Source organism: Malania oleifera, chromosome 8, assembly GCF_029873635.1.
Source record: "Malania oleifera isolate guangnan ecotype guangnan chromosome 8, ASM2987363v1, whole genome shotgun sequence".
Classification (NCBI taxonomy): Eukaryota; Viridiplantae; Streptophyta; class Magnoliopsida; order Santalales; family Ximeniaceae; genus Malania; species Malania oleifera.
The window spans coordinates 63,230,774-63,255,974 of NC_080424.1; the positions used below are offsets into that span (position 1 = coordinate 63,230,774).

A 25,201-nucleotide genomic window follows, 5' to 3' on the forward strand; every position below is an offset into this window, starting at 1 on the left:
AAATTGTGGAACGAAAAGAGTAAGTCGAGATGATACTAGTGAGCCCTAATCTTCGGCCTAGTTCACACTTTCAAAAGGATGGGCCCAATTTATTTCTAGCTCGTTAATACATTTCACAGCGGACTTTTTGTCCTGGGCTGGAGCCTTGGCCCAGGCCCAGCTCAATTACGTGTAGAAGCAGCACAAAAAAAGCAAAACCAAAGAGTCCAAACTTCAAACTCCAAGTTGGAAAAATTGAAAATAAAAAGACTCAAGAATTAAGGGAGTCCTGTTTCTAACATGGTAGTAACATGCTCCCAAGTTACACAACGACGTATACAAAAGACGACGTCTCAATCAAATAGTCACGCCGATCTCCCCGTTCTGGGAAACGATTTTATGCCAGCTCACGCTTTAAACGACGCCGTTTACAAATTTGCAGAAGAGAAGACGACCCGTAATCGCAGTTGAAAGCGCCGCTTGGTAAAACCATTTTATGCCCTTGGAGCCGCTGGAGCGACGGCGATTTATTAAATTAAACCCCTCGGATTAATTCGTACTTCACCATTATTATAAAATAAATAAATATTTTCCCCTGACGAGGTTGATTCTCTCTCCTGCCGCTCCCTCTCTCATCTCCTTTTCCTCTCTCTTTGATTCCCCATCGACGCCATTGAAGCAACCTCCGAGGAATTCGACTACCTCAGATCTCGCATCAGCAAACCCTAGAACTCTCATGGACCGACCGAGCCCTGCGATCTCATCAGGTGCGCATTTCTTCGCATACTCGAATCCTATTCATTTTCAATCGTTCTTTGGAAATCTTCAATCTTAAACCTTGGATAACCGATATAGATTCCAATTTCTCTGAAAGATAATCACGATACGCAATGCTCTAATCACAAAGTGACCTCTTGGTATTTCTTTTTTCTATTTGCGAGATTCAAATACTCTTAGTTAGTAGTGTGGTTGGTTTTCATTTGGCTTTTGTGTAGCTTATTTGGATTTATTGGGCTCTAGTTTTATCCTACTTGACTTAATTGCGGGCATCTTGTCGAGCTGAGAACAATTAGTTCATTGATAAGTAACTAATGCTTTGTTTCATTGCGGAGTAAAACAAGAAAAGAGAAAGGAAGTAAATGTTACGTTTTTGGAAATTTTCTAATCTGACTTGTAAATGACTTAGATCATCTAGATAATTGGGCAAAAAATGGCCACTTGTTCCCAAAAAAAAGTATAAGACATGGTTGTTGTCTATATGCACATCCTCTGTCCATTTTTACCCCCTTTTTGGCTACGTTTATATTAAAGATTTTGTTTGGTAAAGTAAACAAAAGGATAATGGGAAAGAAATTCATTTTTCAATGTATCTTCTCTCTATGTATCAACTATCAAATCTGATTAAAAATAAAAATTTGCTCTAATATGATTAAGAATAAAAAAATCAAATGTTAATTATGTGTAAGATTAAAAGCTTGTGAATGATTTGTTATAAATTTAATTTTCTTTATTACTATAACCAAATTTGAAAATGAGGACTCCTTTTTTTTTTTTTTTGGTGAAATATTTTTCAAGTTCCAAATGGGGCCTTAAGCCAAGTACAAAAAAAAGTTATAGAGCTAGAATATTCTTTTGTCCTACTTACTTTTGGTCAATTTCTCACTACCTAAATGGTGCATAATTGTTTGAGTCCATTCATTTTTGAATATTTTATTGGAAATTCTGAATTCATGAGATAATTCAATTAATGCATTAGTATGGTGTTGCTATTTCACAACCCTCAGCTTTTAAACAATTTTATTTGCAAAGTGCTTTCTTTAAGTTTAAAGTGTTTTGAGTAGTTTTGCCAACTAAATTATTCTTTGTGCTGTATGAACTAGAACGTTGAGCTCGGATATTGATGCGAGGGAATATGACTTTTGTCGTGAGTTTTGATTTGCATAGTCTGCATCTTTTATGAATCCTGGTGGGGAAGGATGAACATAGTTAAGGGTGTTGCGGACCTTATTCGAAGGACTTCTGGTGGCCAAACTGGAGAATCTGGTTCAGGGTCTCAAGTGGAGAGGTTTTCTGCCCCTGCTCCCAAAATCTGCTTCAGGTATCTGTGTTTAGTGATCACACCTTAAATAATTATACTCTCTTATGCTGCCTTGTTATTCCTTTTGAAATCACAAAGTTAGTTTGTATCTCCTGCAAAGTGGCGAGCAACCTTGTAAATTAATAGAACTGCAATGTTGTTTTGAACACTGTTGGACAAACTCATTGCATAAGTGGTTGAAAAGAAACAATTTTGAACACATATTTGAACGTGTTGGCTGCCTTGTTTGCAACTTAGTTGAACACCTTTGAAAATTTTTGCCACCTCGGTGGCAACTTGAAGTGATGATAAAAATTAGAAATAGGATCAATCGTTGGTAATGCAGTGTTACTAGCCATTTTCCAAGAAAGAAAAAAGAAGAATCTTTATTGAATGATTTGCTTACAGAAAAAGGAGTCACACTTGAGATGCATGAGATCACATGGGTGTGTTGTGACTGGACCATACATTAAGTCAAACTTGGAAAGAGAAGGGGAGAATGGATTATGAATTAGTGGGAAGGCATAATAGGGTTTGGAGTTTAGATCCTTCTGGGAAGTTCTCATGTAAATCTTTTTTCATCTATTTGACTAGTGATTCTATTGTGGATCATTTTGCTTTGTATCCTTTGGTTTGGAAAGATAAAGCTCTCACAAAAATAAAAGCTTTCATTTGGACTGCGATACTTGAAAGAATTAATACCAATGATTTGCTTTAGAAGAGAAGACCTAATAAGGTCCTGCCCCTTGACATTCTTTTTGTCCTTTGGATGATGAGTGAAGAGGAAGGGGAGCTTAGGTGTGACGGTAAGGTTGTTGCCGTGTGACTTGGAGGTCATGGGTTTGAGGCGTGGAAGCAGCCTTTTGCAAAAATACAAGGTAAGGCTGCGTACTATAGACCCATTGTGGTCCTCCCCTTCCCCAAACCCCGCATACGTGGGGAGCTTTGTGCACCGGGCTGCCCTTTTTTTTTAATTTAACGATGAGTGAAGAGACTTGTGCGTATCTCTTTCTTCATTGCCCCTTCATGTTGGCTATTTGGCATATTTGGTGAATATTGGGTCTGTATGTACACTTTGAAGGCCTTTTATACCATAACTTTTAGGGTTTTTGGCAAAGGAAAGGATGGGAAAGCTTTATGGCGTTGCACTTTTATGGCTATTATTTGGTCTGTTTGGTTGGAAAGGAACACTAGAATATTCAAAGGTGTGGCTACTACTAACAATTTGCTTTGGAGTAGAGTGGTATATCTTGTGTTGCCGTGCAAATGGGTTTTTTTTTTTCATCATGTTTCTTTGGAAGACTTTCAGCGGGATTGGTTGGCCTTGTTACGTTGAGTTTTTCTTTGTTTAGGTTGCATTCTTTCGAACTAGTTTTATTTTGATGTGAAGGGAGGATTTTTTATTCTCCCTGCCTTTTTTATTTTCCTTTCTCTTTCTAATTTTCTGATGTACATTCTTCTCTCTTTTAATTCAATTCTTTGTTTATCAAAAAAAAGAAAGAAGTTCATGATGAAATCTTTCATTTTCATGATTTGAACCTCACATGGAAAATCTGATTTTCAGCCCAACACTTCAAGTCATCTAGACCTATGATTTGGAGTAAATCTTATCCATATATCTTGACACCTTTTACAGATGTCCTGGACCTTTGTCTTATGGCTATGTTAAAAATGTTCCATTGCCTTATAAATGTTAATGGCAGTGCTTAGACTGGATATGCTTTGTAGATACATTTTGTCAGTATAGATCTTGGGGTCATTATTTTGGTGAAGTATGTTTGCGAGTTAATTTATATATAATAATATATTTATGGAGTGTAGAAAAATTCTTAATTTATCCTGTTGAAACTCTTAAGTGACCTGCTTTTTGGAGCAAGCTAGAGGCATGATCAATATTTTAAGCACATAGTCATAGATTAACCCCCCTCCTCTTTTTAATGATTTATTATTTTTTTGAAAATATTTTAGGTGACAGCTGGTGTAAATGATGAAAAATGTTGAAAACTATGATAAATACAGAAAGATAAGAAAGGAGAATCTATACCAAAAGTAAGGAAAGATATGACAAGGAGGATGTAAATTATTACCTTGATATTTCAAAATAAGAGATGAATTTAGCTGAAAAACAGTTGCCCACTCTCTGAAAAGATTTCCTTGTTCCACCTTCTCACATTATCCTTCAACAGTCTTAATTTTCTTGTTAGACAGTGCTGAGAGACCCCTCCACTCTGAACTACCCACCTATTACTGACCAGCTCCCCAAACCCTTCTTCCCTTAGCCCTATATTTTTCTAAGCAAAAAGGAGTGCTGCATCTTGATAACATGCCACTGTAAAGAAACTGGGGATGGCTATTCGAGATTGACCTTAGGAAAAAATTTTGAGCTTGTCAGGTTACGTCTCCTTGCTCTCAGTGTAAACCAAGAATGCATTGATCCTTGAACATGCTGCCACATTCTTGTTGTTTGACCAAGTATAAAGACCCCTTGCAAAGGCAAGTCAATTAACTGCAATTCATTAATTCTTCGTTGTTCTGGAAACAGAGGAACTCGTGTAGGTATTGAAGTTGATGGGGGTGTTAAGTGCACCCTATGAAGGCGGCACAACAAGCTGCAGTGAAGTTATGTACTGAAAGGCAGAGAGCATTGTGTTGGTTAAGGTTCTTAAAAATGGTAGGGAAAGGTTTGTACGCATGACAAAGTCCAATAGCAAGAATCTGTACAACATACAAATTCCAGAAGGGGACCAGAAAAGAGCGTGGCGGGACTTCCTTGCTGCTGTGTTGAATTATCAGTGCCATCGATAGATGTTTCCAATCCTGTGGCAAATGGAGATGTTCTGACTGTGGCTCTTCAAATATTCAGAAAGTTGAGGAGGAAAAGGAGAGGGCTAGTGTGTTTCAGAGGTTATCATCGAACTCATCCTATGCAGATGTGACCAGACTAGCGTTGACAAAAAGAAAGGAAGATGGAGTGGAAATCACTTCCAAAGGGTTTGGGAGGCTATGCCTCTATTACTAATCCTTTTCCCTTGACAAAGGAGGGTGGGAACACTAGGAAAGACCTCACCTATGCTAGGGGTTTTCCTGTGGGGTCGACAGGGTTGGCTGCAGCTGGGGTGGCATTTCAGAGGTCTAATTTATTTGGGCGGGGCTGTGTGGGTCATTAAAAGAAAGGGACCAAATGTTGTATAGGGTCCAAATCCACAGCAATTAAGGTCAGTGGCGGAGGCAGAGAATGGCAGCCCAGGTCAAGTTAATTTGGATATCCTGGTTGGGCAGAATGGCAGATATAAGATGACAGTTTGGATCCAGAAAAACCAGTGGCAGAGGGTTATATTGTGGAGGCTTCTATGAGCAGCAAGAAGCAAGGTGACCTTTGCAATCAAGATGCGCCATCAACTGCAGCTCCATTTGAGAGGATGAACTCAATATCCGTAAGGGAAACAGAGGATGACTTGATGTATGATCCAGAAGAGGATATGGGTAGTATGTGTGGATTAGAGAAGGAGCTTTTGGTGGATCAGTTGAGAGATGCTTTTGAAAAGGGCGGGCTGGTTCAGATGTTTGAAGACTTCAGTGGGGATCTTGAAGAGGATGGGTTAAATAAAGTTGGTATTCTAGTAGCAAGTTCTCAGTATTTGGAGAAGGTTAGCTTTCATTCGGATTTAGATCTTACTCTAGCAGTCAATTAGATGAGAAATGAGTTTGAACTTGCTGAAGATAACTGGTTATTCCAATTATTCGAAAATGATGAGGATCTGAATGGTGACACTGTCATGAAAAATGAAGAATATTGGCCAATATAGGGATTCTTGATATGCATATACAAGTAAGGACTCTATTAATCGTTTTTCATATCAAATGATTGCCTTGAATGATAGGGGGTCTTTATCTTCTAACCCGAGCTTAGTTTTCTTCATGCCAATAACTTGGACATTTCTTCCTTGGGCAATTGGGAAGGGGGGTTAATGATGAGAAGGTAGATGCTTCGTTGGGGGATTTGAGTTCCTCTAGAGCTAGTATTGGTATCCTTCCCCTTCCCATTCAGCCTCATCTTAGCTAAGGGAGGTGAGAAAGACTTGATAGACTTGCACAAGCTCCTAGTAGACCTTGGCCTGAAACTAGTAGATCTTGTAGGAAAGAAGGTGAGGTTGAATTTGAGCCCTAGAACCTAGAAAGTTCATAAAGAACTGAGAAATTTGGTTTCCTCCATTAAATATTGGGTTGGGATGGGGGTAAGGGGATTGGGAAGGGAAAGCTGGTTAGGATATTAATATTATCAGTTGGAATGTGAGAGGTTTAAAGGGTGTGCGTGTGAGGAAAAGGAGCCTACTCGAGGAAGTACTCCCCATACATCATATTGATTTAGGAAACTAAATTGTAGATGGTTGACCAAGGGATTATCAGGAACATTTGGGGCAGTCAGTGTGGGGAATGGGACCTCTTACCCTCCTGAGGCGCCTCTGGTGGTGTTCTAGTTATGTGGGATTCTTGATCTATCTCTAAAGTAGATACTTTCTTGGTGTTCTTTTCCCTTTCTGTTCTTATTGAAGTGAAATTGAGGGGCCAATGGTGGGTATCTCTGTGTATGATCGTCCTAGACCAACTCTTGGGAGTGCTTTTTGGGATGAGTTGTATTACATTTATGGGTTTTGCTGACCTAGGTGGGTGTGGGAGGGGATTTTAATGCAGTTAGGTTTGTGGGGGAAGAAGAAAAGGTGGAGAGCGCCCCGGGGGGGGGGGGGGCATTAGAGCACTAGCCAATAGATTGGATAGAATTTTGTTTGGGAGGATGAATTCCCTTACCTTTCTCAAATTATTCTCCTGAGACCTACTTCTGATTACTTCCTTATTATGCTGGAATCTAGTAGGGTCTCATAGGGTCCCACTCCTTATAGGTTTGAGAACATGTGACTGAACCATGCTTCTTTAAGCCCTTAGTTTGGAGCTCGTGGGAAAAGGACATAGGGAGGGGTTGAGAAGGGTTTAGGTTTATGAGGAAGTTGAGATGTTTGAGGGAGAATTAAAAATTTGGAATAAATAGGTGTTTGGGAATGTTAGAATAAGAGAAGCCAACATCTTAGGTGAGCTGGATTTCTTGGACCGAAAGGAAGAGGAGATTAACCTTTTAGAGAAGTGAGGTGTAAAAATGATATATTTAAAGAGTGAATTGGAAGAGGTGATTCTCAAGGAAATGAGGAGTTGGAGACAAGACCAAATTTAAATGGATTAGAGAAGGATATTATAATATTGGCTTCTTCCGTAGGAGACCTAATGGAAATATGAGGAAAAATATGATTAGAGAGTTGGAGGTGCGAGGAGGGAGAATTATTAATGACCTTGATAGAATAACCTCTGAGATCTCAATTTTTTTTTGATAATCTTCATTCTGAAGAAGAGGGTTGTAGATCGTGGTTGACATTTTAGAGTTGGATCCCATCTCTAGAGATCAAATGCTTTGGTTAAAGAGACCTTTGAGGAGAAGGAGGTTGGGGGGGGGGGGGGGGCCTTAGTTTTTGGGATGGATAGGGATAAGGCTCTAGGTCTGGATGGTTTTAATCTAGTTTTTTTCCAAGATTGCTGGGTTACTATTAAGGATGAATTGCTTAAAATCTTTCATGAAATACTTTGCTCTATCCTATAAAGGTTTATTTTATTTTCCCTTTTCTTAAATATAAAGCCACCCGATGGAGGGGACAAGCTCTTGCATTGGTCTTCTTTCTTGCATATTCGCCCTTTCATCTCTCTTTTCTATCTCGTGTTCGTTTCTTGTTATCAATTAGGTGCAATGGTGGGGTTTCTTTCTATCTAGAGGGATGGGAAATCCTTCAATTTGAGGCTGGGTAAGGTAAGGAAGGTTGGAGCTATGTTTCTTCTTGAGAAGAATAGAAAATGCAATGGGTGGGTTCGACTCTCTTCAGGAGTAGCTTTATGGTTTTCTCAGGGGTTATTGGATCTTGCTGGTAGTTTGGGCAAGGGATTTTGAAGATTCAAGGTGGGTTATGTTGATTAGAGGATGGGGATTCATGCGACTAGGGCAAGGAAATTCTTGGAATTAGGACAAGGATGGAGGGAAAATAAGTATTCCATATTTGTTCCTAAAGGGCTTAACAGGGAAGGGTTGTCGTAGTTTGGGGATGCCTTTGCCCCTTGAAGAGTTCTTGTCAGGCAAGCTCGAATGGAGCAGACAACAAAAAATTCGATGGAAATCGCTCTTGGAGTTAGGTTGCTGTTGGAAGTGTTGGTGATGGTGGCAGTCATGGTCTTAAATTTCCACGAAATTGTCGAAATTTCCGATTTCCATCACCCTCGAAATTGAAATGGCAGTCAATTTTCGTCTTGCATGATTTCCGTCAAAATCTCAACGAATCATCTAAAATTTATTTAAATCTCAAATTTTAGCGAAACTTGTCAAATTTTTAACTATACGATGAAATTTCATCAGAATTCAAATGAGAAATTTAGGAGTGATGTGAAATTTCTATCTTAATTTATTTTATTTATTTTATCGAAAGAAAAGATTATTACAAGTGCTTTTGAAATTATATGAAAAAATAAACATACAAGTAACATTTTATTTAACCATTCATGTCTAAATTACCATTATTTGTATAATAAATAATATTGAAATAACTTATGAATTTCATTTGTATTAACTAAATATGTTTAATGTACATTATCTTACAAATAAATTTGATACGCATACTATTTTACAACTTCTCCACCTCATACAAAATATAGATGTATTTAATTTGTAATATATTAGTCCTAAAACTTATAATAATATGTTTTTTAACCATTTCTAAAGTTTCACAAAGAATTCCGTGCTTTACTACTAATTTCTGTTATTTTTTCAAATTGAAATTGAAATTTACATAGAAATCGAAATTCCTCGTTGAAATTTCCGTACTTTTGAAGCTCAAAATTTGAGTCGAAATCGAAATATAAGACCTTGGTGGCAGTTGATTGGCTTCAAAGAATATACAAGAGGTGGTTTGTGCTTGGTGTGGGGGAAGCTCGCTAGAGGAGTTCATTCAATTAGCATCTTAAGAACAACCGACGACATTGAAGGTTACGTTGCCAGCTGAGCAGTTGAAAACAAAGGCAGATAGGGTTTCTTGTGTGGATGACAAAAAGACGAAGAGTGAGGTGACTAGGTTTTCTTGTGTGGAAGACAGGTTGATGAAGATAGAGTGGGAGGGGCTTGGCTTGTTATCAATTAGCATTGATTTGGACCGTTTGTTTGAAAATAATAAAAGCCTATTGAATTCTTTGTTGTGCCTATTGGTTAAGGAGGTCCAAAAGCAGTCTCTGGATTTAAAATTGGGCTTGGGTAGTGGGGAAGCTTCATCAGAAGAGTAGAAAGGCCACTTAACTAGGAAGGCCCAAGAGCTTCTACAATTCCCTAAACATAACAGAGCTTGTGTTTGGGAAGTCTCTTCGTCTACAACTAGGGAGGATATGGGGGGTCATTGTCCTTCGAGGCGGCATCAAATCAAACAATGTCCATCTCTTAATGGTGTACAAGATGATTCGGTGTTTTGTTCTTCTTCTAATAACATCTTTGATGGCCATGATGAGGGATGCTTCGATAAAGGTAAAATGAATGAGGCAGAAGGAGGAAGACTTGATGGGTGTGTCGTTTCTCCTCGTTGAAGGGAAATGACACTAGGGGGGAGATCTAGGATTGTAAGGGAGTTTGGTTTAAGATTTTAATTCTTGCGATTTTGAGAATCAGGATGTCATTTCTGGTTTGGTGGGAAATCAAGATGGAAAGGGAGTCTGTTCAAATAATTTGAAGAGTGGTAATGTATATGCTTGTCGTAAGAAAATGCAAATGGGTTTTGAAGGGAGGAAATGCATTGAAGATAAGCGAGAGTTTATTGGTGCAAAAACACATAAAATTATAAAGAGACAAATGCATTTAACTTATGTGCTGTCTCCTCGATTAAAAGGTTTATGTCTCCTCGATTAAAAGGTTTAGAAGATATTAATCTATTTGAAGAGGAGGTCCCAAAAGATGTTAAAGAGGTAAAGGATGGAATTTTGCTTACTCTTGGTCAAGACGAAATTCCTAAAAAAGGCGCTGAAACTCAGAGGTTGTTGGATGACTTGGGCCTCATGTTGTTTTATCAAGGAGTTAATGAAGTCAAGCTTGATGGTGGCAAATCCAGGATGGAATAGGGTTAGTGGGAATTAGCTAATTTGAAGTGTTTGGTGAACTATTATGGGAAGGGGTTAAAGAGGGAATTTCTCGGCTGATTTTAGCAGTTGTTATTTTCTATTTTCATTGTTATTTATTTTTTTAGTTTTATTTGTTTCATTTTATTTTTTTTGAGGATTTAGTATCCTTGCCTAGATTGTACATTCTCTACCTTAATACATTTTATTTTATTATTAAAAAAAGGTCTTTCATGAATTTTATGGGAATAAGATTTTGAGTAAGAGCATTAACTCTACTTTATTGTCCTCGTGCCTAAGAAATCAAGGTCCATTAAGATAGAGGTCTTTAGACTTATTCTAGTCTAACAACAACAACAACAACAACAACAACAACAAACCAATCCTTAAGTCCCACTAGGTGGGGTCGACTACTTGAATCCTTTTTCGCCAATTTATGTGATCATGGACAATTTCCTTTGACAAATTTAGGGTTATTAAATCCTTACTCAATATCTCATTCCAAGTTATTTTAAGTCTACCCCTACCCCTTCTACTTCCTCTCAGTAACTAACTCACTCTTCTTCATTAACCCACCATGTGGCCTTCGTTGCTAGTGCCCAAACCATTTTAGTCGTCCATCTTATCTTCTACAGGAGCTGTGCTTAACTCACTGTCGAATATGTTCGTTTCTTAATTTATTTTTTAACGTTACACCACTCATCCATTTAAGCATTCTCATCTTGGCAACTTTTACTTTTTGGATATGCTATTTCTTAGTCGCTCAACATTCCGATCCATATAGTATAGCTGGTCTTACAGCCGTCCTATAAAATTTTCCTTTTAATTCTAAGGGTATTCTACGATCACAAAGAACATTTGAAGCACTTCTCCATTTTACCCAACTTGGTTTAACTTTATGCATTACATCTTCAAGTTCTCACTCAGCTTGCATAATAGATCCAAGGTATCGAAATCTATTAGTGCTATTGATTTCTTCATAATCAAGTTTAACTTTGTCTCTAATATTCCTCTGAGTCTTACTGAAATTACGTTGCATATATTGTCTGCTTTGAGCCCTCATTTTTTTTCTTTAGTGATGGACCAACTAACTAAGAGCATTCAAAATGAGGTTCCATGGTGTATGTTGTTTGCAGATGATATTGTATTGATTGATAAAAATAGGGGCGGAGTAGAGGCTAAGTTAGAATTATGGAGAGAAGATTTGGAATCTAGTAGCTTTAGTATAAGTAGAAATAAGACAGAATATATGAAATGTAAGTTTAGTAATGGTAGGAGGAATATTGGAAACAAAGTTAAACTTGATAATGAAGAAATAAATAGCACTTGTAGATTTTGATACTTTGGATCTATTATACAAACTGAAGGAGAAATTGAAGATGATGTAATGCATAGAGTTAAAGCAGGTTGAATTCTTACACTAACCAAATGCCAGAATTGTATTCCAGCAGTAATTTTTTTTTTTTTTGATAGCAAAGAAATTCATTAATAGGAAGAGAATTTTGAAGTGGGAGAAAAGGAATCTCCCAAAAAGTTCTAGAACAAACCAGAGAAAAACTAAAACATCAAAAAACAGAAACCAATCTTCCAATCCCTATTTAAATCCTGAAAGCTAGTATCTCTCAAAATTCCAAATCCAATACACCATAAAGAAGTCAAGAACTGAATCTTTTCCCACACCAAATGCAAATTCAACTTCTTCCCGGAAAAAAAAAAATCCTTGCATTACATTCCAACCAAATACCCCATAAAACTGCATACTTAATACACTTCCATGGAGCTGCCCTATCCTTCTTCCAAAGCCAGCAAAAGAAGTGATTAACAAATCTTCCATTGAATAGGGGCAGACCCAACTCTCTTCCATAATACTGAACAATTTATTCCAAATCCTTCATGCAAAATCACAATGTAGAAAGAGGTGAGAGGCTGTTTCAGAATTCCTATAACAGAGCACACAAAAATCTGGAGATAGAACCTTCAAAGGTCTCCTAATCTGCAGCAAAGTTATTGGTATTGATTTTGTTAAGCATAACCAACCAAGTAAATGCTTTAATTTTTGGGGATACTTTAGCCTTCCAAATAACTATATAATGAGGAAAGGGGAAATTTGAATAATTCAAAAACTCAAAGAATGATTTATAAGAAAACACCCCCAAATGATTTAGACACCAAGAACGAACGTCCCTACCCAAGGATAATTTGCAATCGTTCAATGCAGACAACAAAAAAGAGAACTACAACATCTCCCCGTCATTTAGGGGCCTCCTGAAATGAAAATTTTAAGAGACAAGAGAGCCCCTCCCATTATCCACAAAGAAAGAAATAACTCTGTTTGGCTTAGAGCACAATCTAAAAAGGTGAGGAAAAGAAATGGAAAAAGAATCGTTCCCGAGTTATAGGTTTTTCTAGAAACGGCTTCCTACTACAAATTTAGTGTGAGGGGTAAAAATAGAGTAAATCTAGGAAATAGACCTCCATGGACTCCCCAAAGAATATCTCAAGCTTGCATTGGTATCCCACCCATTCTCATCCAACCCAAATACTGCAAATAACTCTATGCTATAGGGATCTATCTTCCAAGGGGAAGCGCCACACCCATTTAGCTAAAAGAGCTGTGTTTTTACACACCAGGTTACCAAGACCTAACTCCTTTTTAGATTTACTAACCTCCTCCTAGTTTACTAAATGGTCCCTTCAACCCCCCAGACCATACTACAAAAAATTCCTCATAATTTTGTCAAGCTTGCTCACGACTCCCATTGGAATACTAAAAACAGATAAAAAAATACCAAGTGATGCTAGAGAGACAAGCTTGGATAAGCGTAATTCTACCTCCAAAAGAGAAAAGGGAACCCTTCCAACCATCAAATCTCTTCGTAGTATTCCTCTCCACTATTGGATTCCAAAATCTGTCCCCTCTAGGATTCCCACCCAGTGGAACCCCTAAATAAGTTAGGGGCCATTCCAATAAACCACTCCCTGCATTTGCTGCCCAAACTCTAGTCCTCTCATCGGGTACATTTAAGGCTGCTAAACTACTTTTCCCCATATAAATCTTAGGCCCAGAAATTCTCTTAAAAACATTAAGAATACCCAAAATTCTTCTAAATGAAAGATTATGATCGTCAAGAAAGAAAATGGTATCATCAGCAAATTGAAGATGAGGGACTACCACCCCTCACCCCCCCACACCTAATCCTTTAAGTCTTTGACCAACCCTTTATCAACCGCCCTATCCACCATCCTACTTAAAACATTAACTACAAGTACAAACAAAAAGGGGGATGATGGTTTTGCTTGTCTAATGCATCTTGAAGCAGTAAACCAAGATTTAGGTTCACCATTAACAAAAATTGAAGACCACACATAGACTAGTAGTCCCTAACGCCTTCGCTGTCTAAACCCCTCTTTCACGAAGACCTTATCTAGGAAACTCCAACTCACTCTATCATAAGCTTTCTCAAAATCTACTTTAAAAACAAATCCCCCTCTTCTTATTCCTACGAATGCTCTCCACCACCTCATTAGCCACCAAGATAGCATCCAGTATTTGTCTCCCACACACAAAAGCACTTTGGGCTCTAGAAATAGAATCATTGAGCACCGCATTGGCGCACTCAACCTATTAGTTAAGTCTTTAGTGATAATCTTATAAACACTAGAGACGAGACAAATAGGTCTAAAGTCCTCCACTTCAGAAGATTTAGCTTTCTTAGGCACCAAAGCTTTAATGTTAGAGTTGATACTCTTGCTAAAAACCCCATTCCCATAGAACTCATTGAAAACTTTCATCAAACCAGCCTTATCTCCCAACAATCTTGAAAGAATGCCATGTTAAACCCATCCACACTTGAAGCCTTATCTCTATCCATCCCCAAAACCATCCCCCTCACTTCCTCCTCATCACAAGGTCTCTCTAGCCAAAGCAATTGATCAGAAAAGATAGGATCCCAATCTAAACCCTTAATCATAGGTCTATTAAGACTATCCTTAGAGTACAAATTGCAAAAGAAGTCAGTAATAATAGAAGATATCAGACGCTGATCATTAGTACTCCTCCCATACCGTAAATCCAACTCCCTAATCAAATTCTTCCTCTTACTTCCACTGGCTAATCTATGGAGAAAAGAGGAATTACAATCACATTCTTTCACCCGCTTAAATGTTGTCATTTGTCCTCAATTCGTCATTTTCTGAAAGATCACCTCTTCCACCTCATTTTTAATAGAGAATCTTCTAGCCTTCTCGCCGTCCGACAACATTACCTCCTTTTCCTTTCTATTCTGACCTGCCAACTCGTTTAGAAGACTAGATTTGGATAGAAAGGAGGAGGTAATGTTGTTGGACAGCGAGAAAACATTAATGTTTGAAAATCTCATTCATTCATTCGCTCATGTGTTAGAAATGAAAGTCTAAAGTCTTACAACACTTTTTATGGATCCCTACTTGCGGATGTTGGTAGTAGGATTCAAGTTGTTGCGAAGCGAGAAATTTCTAAATCCAGCAATTACTTTCAAGCATATAAGTTGATGAATTAGTCTCACAAGAGACACTTAAAAATGATAATCCTATAAATAACCTAGAAAATAGCTTAAAATTATGAAAATTACAATTTTGCCCCCTAAAACATATAAAATTATGACTATCAAAAATTCACAATTATAAAATTACTGCTCTGCCTCTAAGATTTGTTGCTCCAGAAACAAGAAATGGCAATACTACATAGAAATGAAGCCTTGAAAGTTGTTTTTCCTTGACCCTTTAAGTGCCTGCATGATCATTTCCTTCTATCTGATTTCCTGGAATTATTCTACTTTTCATTTGAAGGCCCCCTTTTGATTATGTCATAAGTTACACCATGTTAAATGGTTGGACCTTGTTGTACACAGTTAAGGTAAAATTTGATCATACTAGGTTTTACTGAAACAGCCATAAGTAACACATGCATGATATTGTCAATGTAGAGAAGAGTTTAGCTGCGTGACTAGTGGTGTTTGACTTGCTTATATGGCCATGGGGCTTGTTGAAATGGAAATTACTATACTTACTACTTAGGTGTTATATAGTTTCAGGATCTATGCTTTTGTGGTTGCTGTATCATGTGTTAAATTTATGCAACAACTGCCTCCTTTGTGCTAAAGTGGAACATTTTTTTTTCTCGTGCTTTATTTTTCCTCTCTTTAATTCCAAAATTTCTGATAACATTGTTCAATTTTCATATTTCGTTGATCTTTTCGTTCCTTTACAGTGAAGTTGGTGATGAGGCATTTCTAAAATCACTTTGGGAGAGATACAATAATGCTGTTGATAAGGTAATTTTGGACAGTATGGTTGGTTTATGTATGTTGCTTCTGCTTAGTGATAAAATAATCTTGAGCATGACAGTGCTGCTCTATACAGATAGTTTAATTTTTCTTGCTTCGTTTTGGCATTTTTCTTATAGGGGATAATTTTTTTTAACTGATATGCAAAAAAGGATTGTAGGCAGCACTTTTGTAATTTTTCTTTGTTCATGAAAATCAGCTTGTCCTCTTGCTAATTGTACTTATTCTGTTTTAATTAGTTTCTTTCTCTATCTAAAAAGAGAAAAATTATGGATTTGTGATTATTTCATTGCATTATTTTTATTTTTATTTTTATTTTTTGGAGGTGGTGAGTGGAGGGAGGGAAATATGATGAATGTGTGAATGGTGATGTTGGTTGCAATGTTTTTTTTTTTTTTGATAAACAAAGAATTGTTTTGAAGGAAGAAAGGAGTACAATGCACCTATTCAGCCCTTTCTTTTCTTCGGAATGGGGCTCTGTTTCTTGAGATTTCCATTTTTCTAGGAATCTCAATGAAAGAGAGGTTGATGAGCTTACTGCCATGCTTAACATTCTGGAGCCTTTTATTCCTAATAATAGTGATGTGAGAGGGGTTTTTTTCTGCCAAATCCTTTTCCTTCACCTCCTTAAAACTCCTTCCTCTGATTCTTTTCTGAGTCATTTTTCTTGGTCCACATAATTTTGAAGGCTAATGCCCCTTTTAAGATCAGAACATTCATCTGGATTGTTTCCCTCAACATGCTTAAGCTTAATATATATGACTCTTACTACAGTGCAGACTGAATCCTGATATGTGCTCCAAGTGTAGTAAGTCCACTGAAACAAATACATGCCACTTCTTTCACTGCTAGATGGGTAACTGTCTTTGGTGGACTGTTTGTCATGTTTTAGGGAAGCTTGGATGGCTCTGCGGGTTGTGGAAGATTTCCTATAAGTGAGCTTCAGGAGTTTTGGCGAATCCAGAAATGGTAGGGCTTTATGGAGATGCACAGTTTTGCTACTTTGTGGTCCATTTGGATCAAGAGGAATTCAAGAATTGTCAATGACCGCAAAACTTCTCCTTGTTTTTTATGGGATAGAGTTAGTGTTTCTGGCCTCCTTTTTTGGGCTCATTCTTTTCTGGGGAATATTGCTGCCTGATCTGCAAGGGAATTGGGGGGCAGCTCTTTTGTTTGTAGAAAATCATGTTCTCCTCTCTTTAAACCTTCTTTCTCTGTTAATATTTTTTCTCTTACTATACTTTTTCTGTTAATATATTATGGCTATCTTTTGGTGTATTTGGTGAGAGAGAAATGCCAGATTTTTTAGGAACTTGGTGCCCCTCTTGAATTGCTTTGGATTATCATGTTTCTTGCGTCAATGTGGGTTTTGGAAAATGGCTTCCTTCATCATCTTTCTCTGGAAAATTTACAGTGGGCCTGGGTGGCTTTGCTTGAGTTGGGTTGTTTTTGAAATCCTTGTGTTCTGGAGCTTTTATTTTTCCTCTGGCAGATTTACAGCAGGAGTGGGTGGCTTTGCTCGAGTAGAGCTGTTTTGGTAATCTTTGTGTTCTGGAGTTTTTATTTTGCATCTTTTCTTTTCTTTTGGATGGATATCTTATTTCTCCATTTTTATCTTACCTTTTTATAGTTGTACTATTCTCCTCTATCCCTAATAAATTTCTTTGTTATAAAATACACACACACACACACACACACACACACGCATATATGTGTGTGTGCTCTTATCCAAGAAAAATAATGAATAAGAAAAAGATACTCTCCTGTTCCAGAAGGAAAGCAACTAAGAAAATTTTTTTTTTTGGGGGGGTGGGGGAGAGACAAATTGTGGATGCCATTTTGATTGCTAATGAGGTTGTAGAGGATAATTGGAGAAAAGGAGAAGGGGCTCATCTTTAAACTGGATTTTGAGAAAGCTTATGATAAAGTTGGTTGGAATTTTTTCTTGGATAAGATTTTTGAGAGGAAGGGGTTTGGAGAGAGATGGCATTGGTAGATTAGGGGTTATATGTCTAATGTGAGCTATTCAGTTTCAGTGAATGATGAGCATAATATTTAGGGCTTAAAGGGGGATTAGACAAGGTGACCCGTTGTGTAGACATGGTGAACCATGCTGTTGTATTATCTTTCTATTTTTAGATTCTAGCGGGGGTGTCTTGTAAGATTGAGAAAATCATGAGTGATTTCCTCTGCTCAGGGGTTGGAGGTTTTAGGGATCATTTGGTTAGTTGGGAGGTTGTGTGTAGGTCTAAACGGGATGGTGGTTTTGGTCTTGGTAATTTGGTGTCTAAAAACACTGCTCTCCTAGGAAAATGGCTTTGGCAGTTCGCCTGGAGGACTCTTCTCTTTGGCATGGAGTTGTTAAAAGCAAGTTTGGGCTGGATGAGAATGGGTGGGATAGCAGTATGAAGGCTAGATGTTCTTTGGGAAGTCTACGGAAAGCTATTTCTCAAATTTATCCCTTCTTTTTTCCCCATACCAAGTTTGAGTTGGGAAGGGTCATTTTATTAATTTTTGGAAAGATATTTGGTTCAGTAATGTTGTTTTGTCCACCTATTTTTCTCATATCTTTTGTTTGAGCTCAGGGTAGAATAGTACTCTTTCTTTTGTTGTTGACTTGGGTGGTCCTTTGCCTTCGTGGGATTTTTACTTTTGAAGGTTCTTTAATGATAGGGAAGTGGAAGAGTTATCCTTTTTGTTAGTTTTGTTGAATAACTGTCGCATTTCTTTGGGAGCGGATAGTTGTTCCTGGTCCTTGGATCCTTTGAGTGTCCATACTTGCAAATCATTTTGTGAATTTTTGACTGCTGTTCGGATCTACTTTTCCGCTTTACAATTCCATTTGGAAGGCCAAAGAACCCCAAAAATCAAGGCTTTTATCTGGTTGGTTGCGCTTAATAGAATCAATACCAATAACTTGTTGCAAGTTAGGAGACCAATGAAAGCATTCTCTCTAGATGTTTGTGTGCTTTGTTTTAACTTGTCAAAATCTGCATCCCATCTTTTATGCAGTGTCATTTTGCATTGAGGGTGCGGAATAAGTTATTTGGTTTTCTTGAAGACTGTTGGGTTTGTCCAGAGATGGTTGAGGATCTTTTGGCGAATTCATTTATTAGTTTTGGTAGGAGAAAGGAAGTGCAGCGCTTTGGAAATGTGCTTTCCTTGTGGTAATTTGGGGGCTTTTTCTGGAAAGTAATGCATATTTTTTTTTTGGGGAAGAAGTTGAAATTTTTTGCTGGTTTGGGAGAGGATTTACTGTATGACATCTCTTTGGTGTGTTTGTTATGGGAATTTTAAGGGGGCGAGTTTTTTGGATATTTAGTGCGATTGGTGATATTTGTCGGTTTGATATTGTGAGATGGAATTTTTTGTTTGTTTTCCTTTTCTTTGTTTTCACTTTTTTGTATTTTATTTTTTTTTTACCTGGTTTGTCCTAGATTTTGTTTAGGAGATATTCTCCTTGTATATTCTTTATCAATGAACTTCTTCTTTTTCTATATAAAAAAAGGATTATTGCAAAGGCATTGGCAGAGAGGATTAAGTTGGCAATGGGGAAAACAATTTCTAATTCTTAGGAAGCTTTTGTGGGGGTTGAAATTAGAATAGTGTTCCCAAGAGAAGGGGGGGGGGGTGAATTGGGTAAATTAAAAATTTAAATTCTTTTCAACTTCTTACTTGTTTTAATGCAACAACAAGAATGTAAGTAAATCAATCAACTTATGACCACAACCAAATCACACCACAAAGTACTGAAAATTAAAACACAATCCAATCATCCGCAATATGAAAATCAATCAATCATTCAAGAATTTGATGTTTTTTGGTAGCAGCCCTGTATTTATTTGCAAGCCCTGCTTTGGATTGAATTTCATTGCGTTTCTCTTAATTAAGATTTCCACAAATTAACCAACGTACTCCCTTGTGGGTTTCCACAAACGGTTAATTGAAACGTACTTTCTAAAATCAAGAGTATTCTTTGAATTTTGTTTTTAAGCCCTGCAACCTGCACTTAGCATACACAAGAATATATAGTGCAGAAAATAAAAGGAGTAGAGATGAGAAGAACACCAAGTTTTATGAGGTTCGGCTTATCCCCAGCCTACGTCCTCGCCTTTGGCCAATTCCACCGAAGGATTCCACTATGTATGCTCCTTTCCGTGTGGAGCAAGCCTTTTACAATATTCCCTCTTTTTCAGGAAGAGAAACCTCTCCAAGCGATCAACCCACGCTTGGTACAATGATCCAAATCAGCTTTGAACCGTCAAAATACAACGAGAAAGCTACAAGAATATGAGTACAATGAAACTCTCAAAACAGAGCAGAGTTGTACAAGTTAGAGCACATATTATACTTCAATCAAATAATAATAAAGAAAGTATGAAGCTTAAGTATAGAGATCACCAAGGGTTCGTTAAGTGATTGAGAAAACTCAGTGTTAGAACCGTTGATTGATGATTTAACAGCAATTTCAGAAGTTATCTCCCAGATGGAGTGTGAGCAATAGAGAACTTTGAGAGAGATTGAAAGCTTGAATGTAAGAGTGCTGTGTGATTACTTGGTGATTAAATTCTTAGGATTAAATGAGTATTTATAGGCATTTTAGGATTAGTTTCCTTGTTCCCCAAGTTACTTGGAGTGTCCACCAAGTTTTTATAACGTTCATAATTGAAAAACTAATTTTTAAAATTTTCTCGTTGGAGTTTAAAAATTTGAAATCCCGTGGAGTTAGTCGGCTAGACAGGCGACTGGGTAATGATTTTCATAGGGTCAGTCGATTGGACAGGCGGCTGAGACCCTTCTGTCTGCCATAAATTAAATTTGGTAAATTGTCATTCGGCTGGCTCGACCACGTTCAAAAGTTGTTAGTCGGCTGGCTCATTTTATTTTACAGTTGCATTCTTTGTCAGTCGGCTGACTGATCCTAGTTCATAATGGTCAGTCGGCTGGGCAGGTTTTCAACATATCGCTTTATGTCAGTCGGCTGAGCCATTCCAGGGTGTTCAGGTCAGTCGGCTAACCAGTCCATTCTTTTCCAAAAACTTCCAATTTTGATTTTGTATACTCTTGCAATTTAAAAGAATCAAATGTCACTTTATAAAATCATTTTCCAGGGTTTTCAAAAATTGGTCTCTAAGTCTTTGCACCTTAATGAGCTTCATATTTCTAAATTATATTTGATTTGAAGTACTTACAAACGACTTTACTGAATATGACTTTTTAAGTACTAAGTCTTCAAGTCTCTTGATGTTCATCTTGACCTTGAGTCCCTCTTAGCCTTTAAGCTTCTTCATTTGTCTTTTAATGCTTTAATACTCGGAGAAGCTTTCATTTGATTTGGCTTTGATTTCCATTTTGCTTACATGATAAACATGAGTGTAGAGTTATGTAATCCGGAAATAAAGTCACTCAACAACACATGTTAAAAACATCTTCATTTGTTATCATCAAAACAAGATTGAAAAGCCTAGTTAGGCCAATAGGGGTGTATATATGTATAAGTAATTCATTAAAAAAAGAGAAAAGAATTTACAATGGGTTGGGAATGAGAGATTGATGGAGGACCACCTTTATAGGAAAGATGTCTTTGGAGGACCTCTTTGTATTTTTAGGGATTTCATTTTAGTATTTGTAATTATGTTTTTAGTTGGGTCTTATTTGTAAATATGTTTTAGTTGTATTAGTGGTATAAGTGCTGGACATGTAAGTTATTGTACAGTTATTGTTTTGAATCAGATTGCAGTCTCTCTCTCTCTCTCTCTCTCTCTCTCTCAGGCTACTGCTACTACGGTGAGGGGATCCGTTGTCTGCCTTTCCTTTTTATATTAGTAGCTGATGGCCTTAGATAGGGGCTTTGTTCAAGGCATTGCTGTATGTTGGGAAGATGTGGTTGTTTCTCATTTGCAGATTGCTGATGATACCATGTTGTTCTTGTCAGATGATAGGATATCTTTTTGTGATACTCTCACCATTTTATTGGTGGAAAAGGATTCATGGAGCCACATGGGACTTAAGTCTTGGGCTGTTTTTCTTTTTTTGTTGTTGTTGTTATTGTTTTGTTTTTTTGTCTTTCTTTTTTTGACTGCAATTAATATTATTGCAGAGGTGACTTCTAGCTTTGCTTCCTTTGTTGATTGTGGGATCCAGCAGTGGCCTGTGGCATATTTAGGAGTTCCGTTTGGGGGGGGGGGGGGGGGGTGTAATCCTAGAACTGAGGGGCTTTGGAATCCACTCATTGTTAAGGCCTCTTGGAGTCTTGATGGGTGGAATTTTTTTTTTCCTCCCATGGGTGGTTGCATTACTGTAATCCAGGCATGTCTGGCTTCAATTCCCCTATACTTATTTCAAATTGTTCTGTGGAATTTTTTTTTTTCAATCAATGTGAGGGATTCGTAACACGGTATATAAGACTTGTGATTCAGGCAATCAAATATTTTGCGTGTAAGGCAAGCCCCCCAGAAATGGTTTCAGAAAATGGGTGATCAAAAGATCAAATCAATATGCATATCTTGGTGAGTTTTAATTTTGGTGGTCTTTCTTTTTGTTTCCTCTTCCTGTTATATTGATCAGAAGCATTTAGCAGTGCCATGTCAATTTAGAATAAGATTTTATGGGGGTTGCTAATGGGTTAGAGAGGATTATGAGATATTTCTTTGGTAAGGAGGGATTATATTGTGAGTTGGAAGGTTGTTTGTAGGTCAAAGGGGGAGGGGGATTGGGTCTTGGTAAATTGGTGGCTAAAAACATTGCTTTGGTGGGCAAGTGGCAATGGTGTTTCCCTTAGAAATTTATTCTTTATGGCATAGTGTCATCAAAAGTATATTTGGTTTGTGAGATAATGATGGGATGCTAAATTTATAGCTAGAGTTGTTCACAGAAGCCCGTGGAAATTCATTCCACACGTATCTTCTTTCTTTTTTCTTTGTGTCAAATATGAAGTGGGAGATGGTTGTAGGGTTCGGATTTGAGGATCTATGGTTTGATGAATTGTGTTTTTTAGCGGATTTTTCTTTTTATTTTTGGTATTACTTTGTATCTTGATGCATATGCTTCTTCTATCTTTGTTATTCACTTATTCATCACTCTTGGGTCTTGCGGGACTTTATATTCTGTATAAGTATTAAAGACAGGGAGACCCTGGAGCTTTCTTCTCTCTTAAATTTGCTGGTTTGCTGGCTTCTTTCAAATATTCTCATGCAGGAAATGGTAAGAGTTTGGTGTTTGGAGATGTCTGGGGCCTTATTCATGTAAATCATTTTACTCTCATCTTAACCATTCTCTTTATTCTTTTCTTCTTGCTAATTGGTTGTGGAGAGCTAAAAGTCCTTCGAAGGTAAAGGCGTTTGTGTAGATTGAAATTTTTAGTTAAGCCAACACTAACAATCTGTTGCTGATTTGTAAGCCTTACATGGCTTTTCCTCCTAATATTTGTATTTTGTGTTATGATCTCAATGAAGACCATGTACATTTACTCATTCATTGGTCTGTTGCTTGGAAAGTTTTTGGGGTAAGCTTTTTAATTTGACTGGAGCATGTTGGATTTGTCCTCATACTTCGGAGGAGTTTTTGTTGGCTTTGGAAAGCAGAAGATGGCCAAGGTTCTGTGTCAGTTCACTGTTTATGCAATTATTTGGGTTTTTTGGCTGGAGAGGAATGATTGGACTTTTTGTGTCTGATATTCATCTTTAGATCTTATTTAGGAAAGGGTTGTGTTTTTGGCTTCATTGTGGGTGTTGCTTTTGGTTGACTTTTATTTGACATTCAGCAGGATTGGTTGTGTTTTTGGTTCTGAGAAAATATTTAAATTAGGGAGAGCTCCTTCATTCTTCACCACCCCCCGCCCCTCCCAAAAAAAAAAAGGAAAAAAGAAGAAGAAGAAAATACTCAAAAACAGTTAGCTTGTATTGTAACAGTTTAACCTCCAAAAAAATTCATTTTAGGTTTTTTAGAAGAAGATTAGAACTAAACCTTCAATGTGTAGATTTTGAGTAAACTATTCCTCAAGCTTATTAATGATGGAAAGGGTTTGAAAAGGGGTTTCCTTGGCTAATATTGCTTAGTTTTATTTTGTGAGCTTTGTTTTTTTTGTTCACTTTTTTTTTTCCCTATATTCGGTGGACTCCTTGTCTCATGCATTGTACCTTCTCTTCTCTTTATCTAATATATCTTCTTTTGTCTAATTCTCAAATTTCTCCAACAAGATCCTAGCCTTTTGGATTCTTTGTTTTGTAGTAGGTTTTTTTTTTTTTTTTTGTATTTTTTTGCGTTTTTATTTTGTATATTTGAGAATTTCTTATTGTCTTTGTAGTCCTACAACAATAACAAGCCTTTAGTCCCACTAGGTGGGGTCCGCTACATGAATCCTTTTCCGCCAATTTACCCAATCGATAGCGTTTTCATCTTATAAAGGCTATTAAATCCTTGCTCACTAACTCATTCCAAGTTATTTTAGGCCTACCCCTACCCATTTTCATGCCAGAAACAATAACTAACTCACTCCTCTTCACAGGTGCTCTACTAGGCCTACGTTTCAAATGCCCAAACCATCTAAGCTGCCCCTCCCTTATCTTGTCTTTAGTTGGTGCTATGCCGAAATTATAGCGTACTTGCCCATTTTTTTTACTTTATCTTTTTATGTTATACCACTCATCCACCTTAACATTCGCATTTCAACAACTTTTACTTTTTGTACATGTTTCTTAGTTGCTCAACATTATGAGCCATAAAGCATAGTCGACCTTATAGCCATCTTATGTACTCTCCTATCTTCTTTTAATGAATTTCTTCTTTTTCTATACATAAAACAGTGATCACAAAAAATATAATAAAATATATTATGTAAAGCATAATAAAGTATATAATGGTAAATATATTAATATTAATAGAAAATAATTATGCTACAATTAAATATAATAATATTATAATATTGTTATTGATTTATGATATTATAATTTCATATTATATTACATAAGTTTTTAAACTATTCAGTATGTTGTGGCATAATTGACAAATTAGATTGATTTTCGATTCTTATTTCATTGTAGACCGAAGGTCTTAAATTTTGAGTTGGACACTTTAAAAGTAAAGAATCTTGGTGGTACGTTTGATACTGATGTCAATTTCAATTTCAATTTTTAAAAAATGTGGGAAATTAGTATTGAATGACGGAATTATTTAATGAATCTTTGGAAGCTATTAATAGACATTATATTGCAAGTTTTAGAATCAACATACTATAAATAGAATACATCAAGGACATTTTATTTTATTTTTTTGGTCAGCAAAGAAAAATTTTATTGAGAAAGGGCATCAAGGGGAGGACACCCAAGTGCAAAGGAAAGAGCAAGGGAGAAATATCCCTTGCTGATTAGTATCAAGAAAATCAGGATTATAAAGGAATCCCTCCCAATGAGCTCAGACTGCCAGCTAGATATCATAGCAATCCAACCGTCCATGGCAGCCTCAATGAGAGAAGTAGTTCCTTTAAAGGCTCTTTTGTTCCCTTTTCTCCACACAGCCCAAGAAATAGCAAAGGGAATGAGGTGGAAAGATTTTCTTCCTTCCTTATTTTGTTCTAATCCCTTTCCAAGTCCACAGTTCACCTTCCACTGTAACTGCAGCGACCCAGTTCTGTTTGACCATG

General features: G+C 37.1%; 1 protein-coding gene across 2 annotated transcripts in view; it reads left to right on the forward strand.

The window, feature by feature from the left end:
- Positions 1 to 572: 572 nt before the first annotated feature.
- LOC131162391 (BEACH domain-containing protein B) overlaps positions 573 to 25,201 on the forward strand; it is a 147,477-nt gene continuing 122,848 nt past the window's right edge. For both annotated transcript variants that reach the window (XM_058118827.1, XM_058118828.1), the window contains exons 1-3: positions 573 to 746; positions 1,860 to 2,077; positions 15,486 to 15,549. In XM_058118827.1, the coding sequence (XP_057974810.1) occupies positions 1,956 to 2,077; positions 15,486 to 15,549 (186 nt within the window). In that variant the 5' untranslated portion in view covers positions 573 to 746; positions 1,860 to 1,955. The remainder of the gene's footprint in view (positions 747 to 1,859; positions 2,078 to 15,485; positions 15,550 to 25,201) is intronic.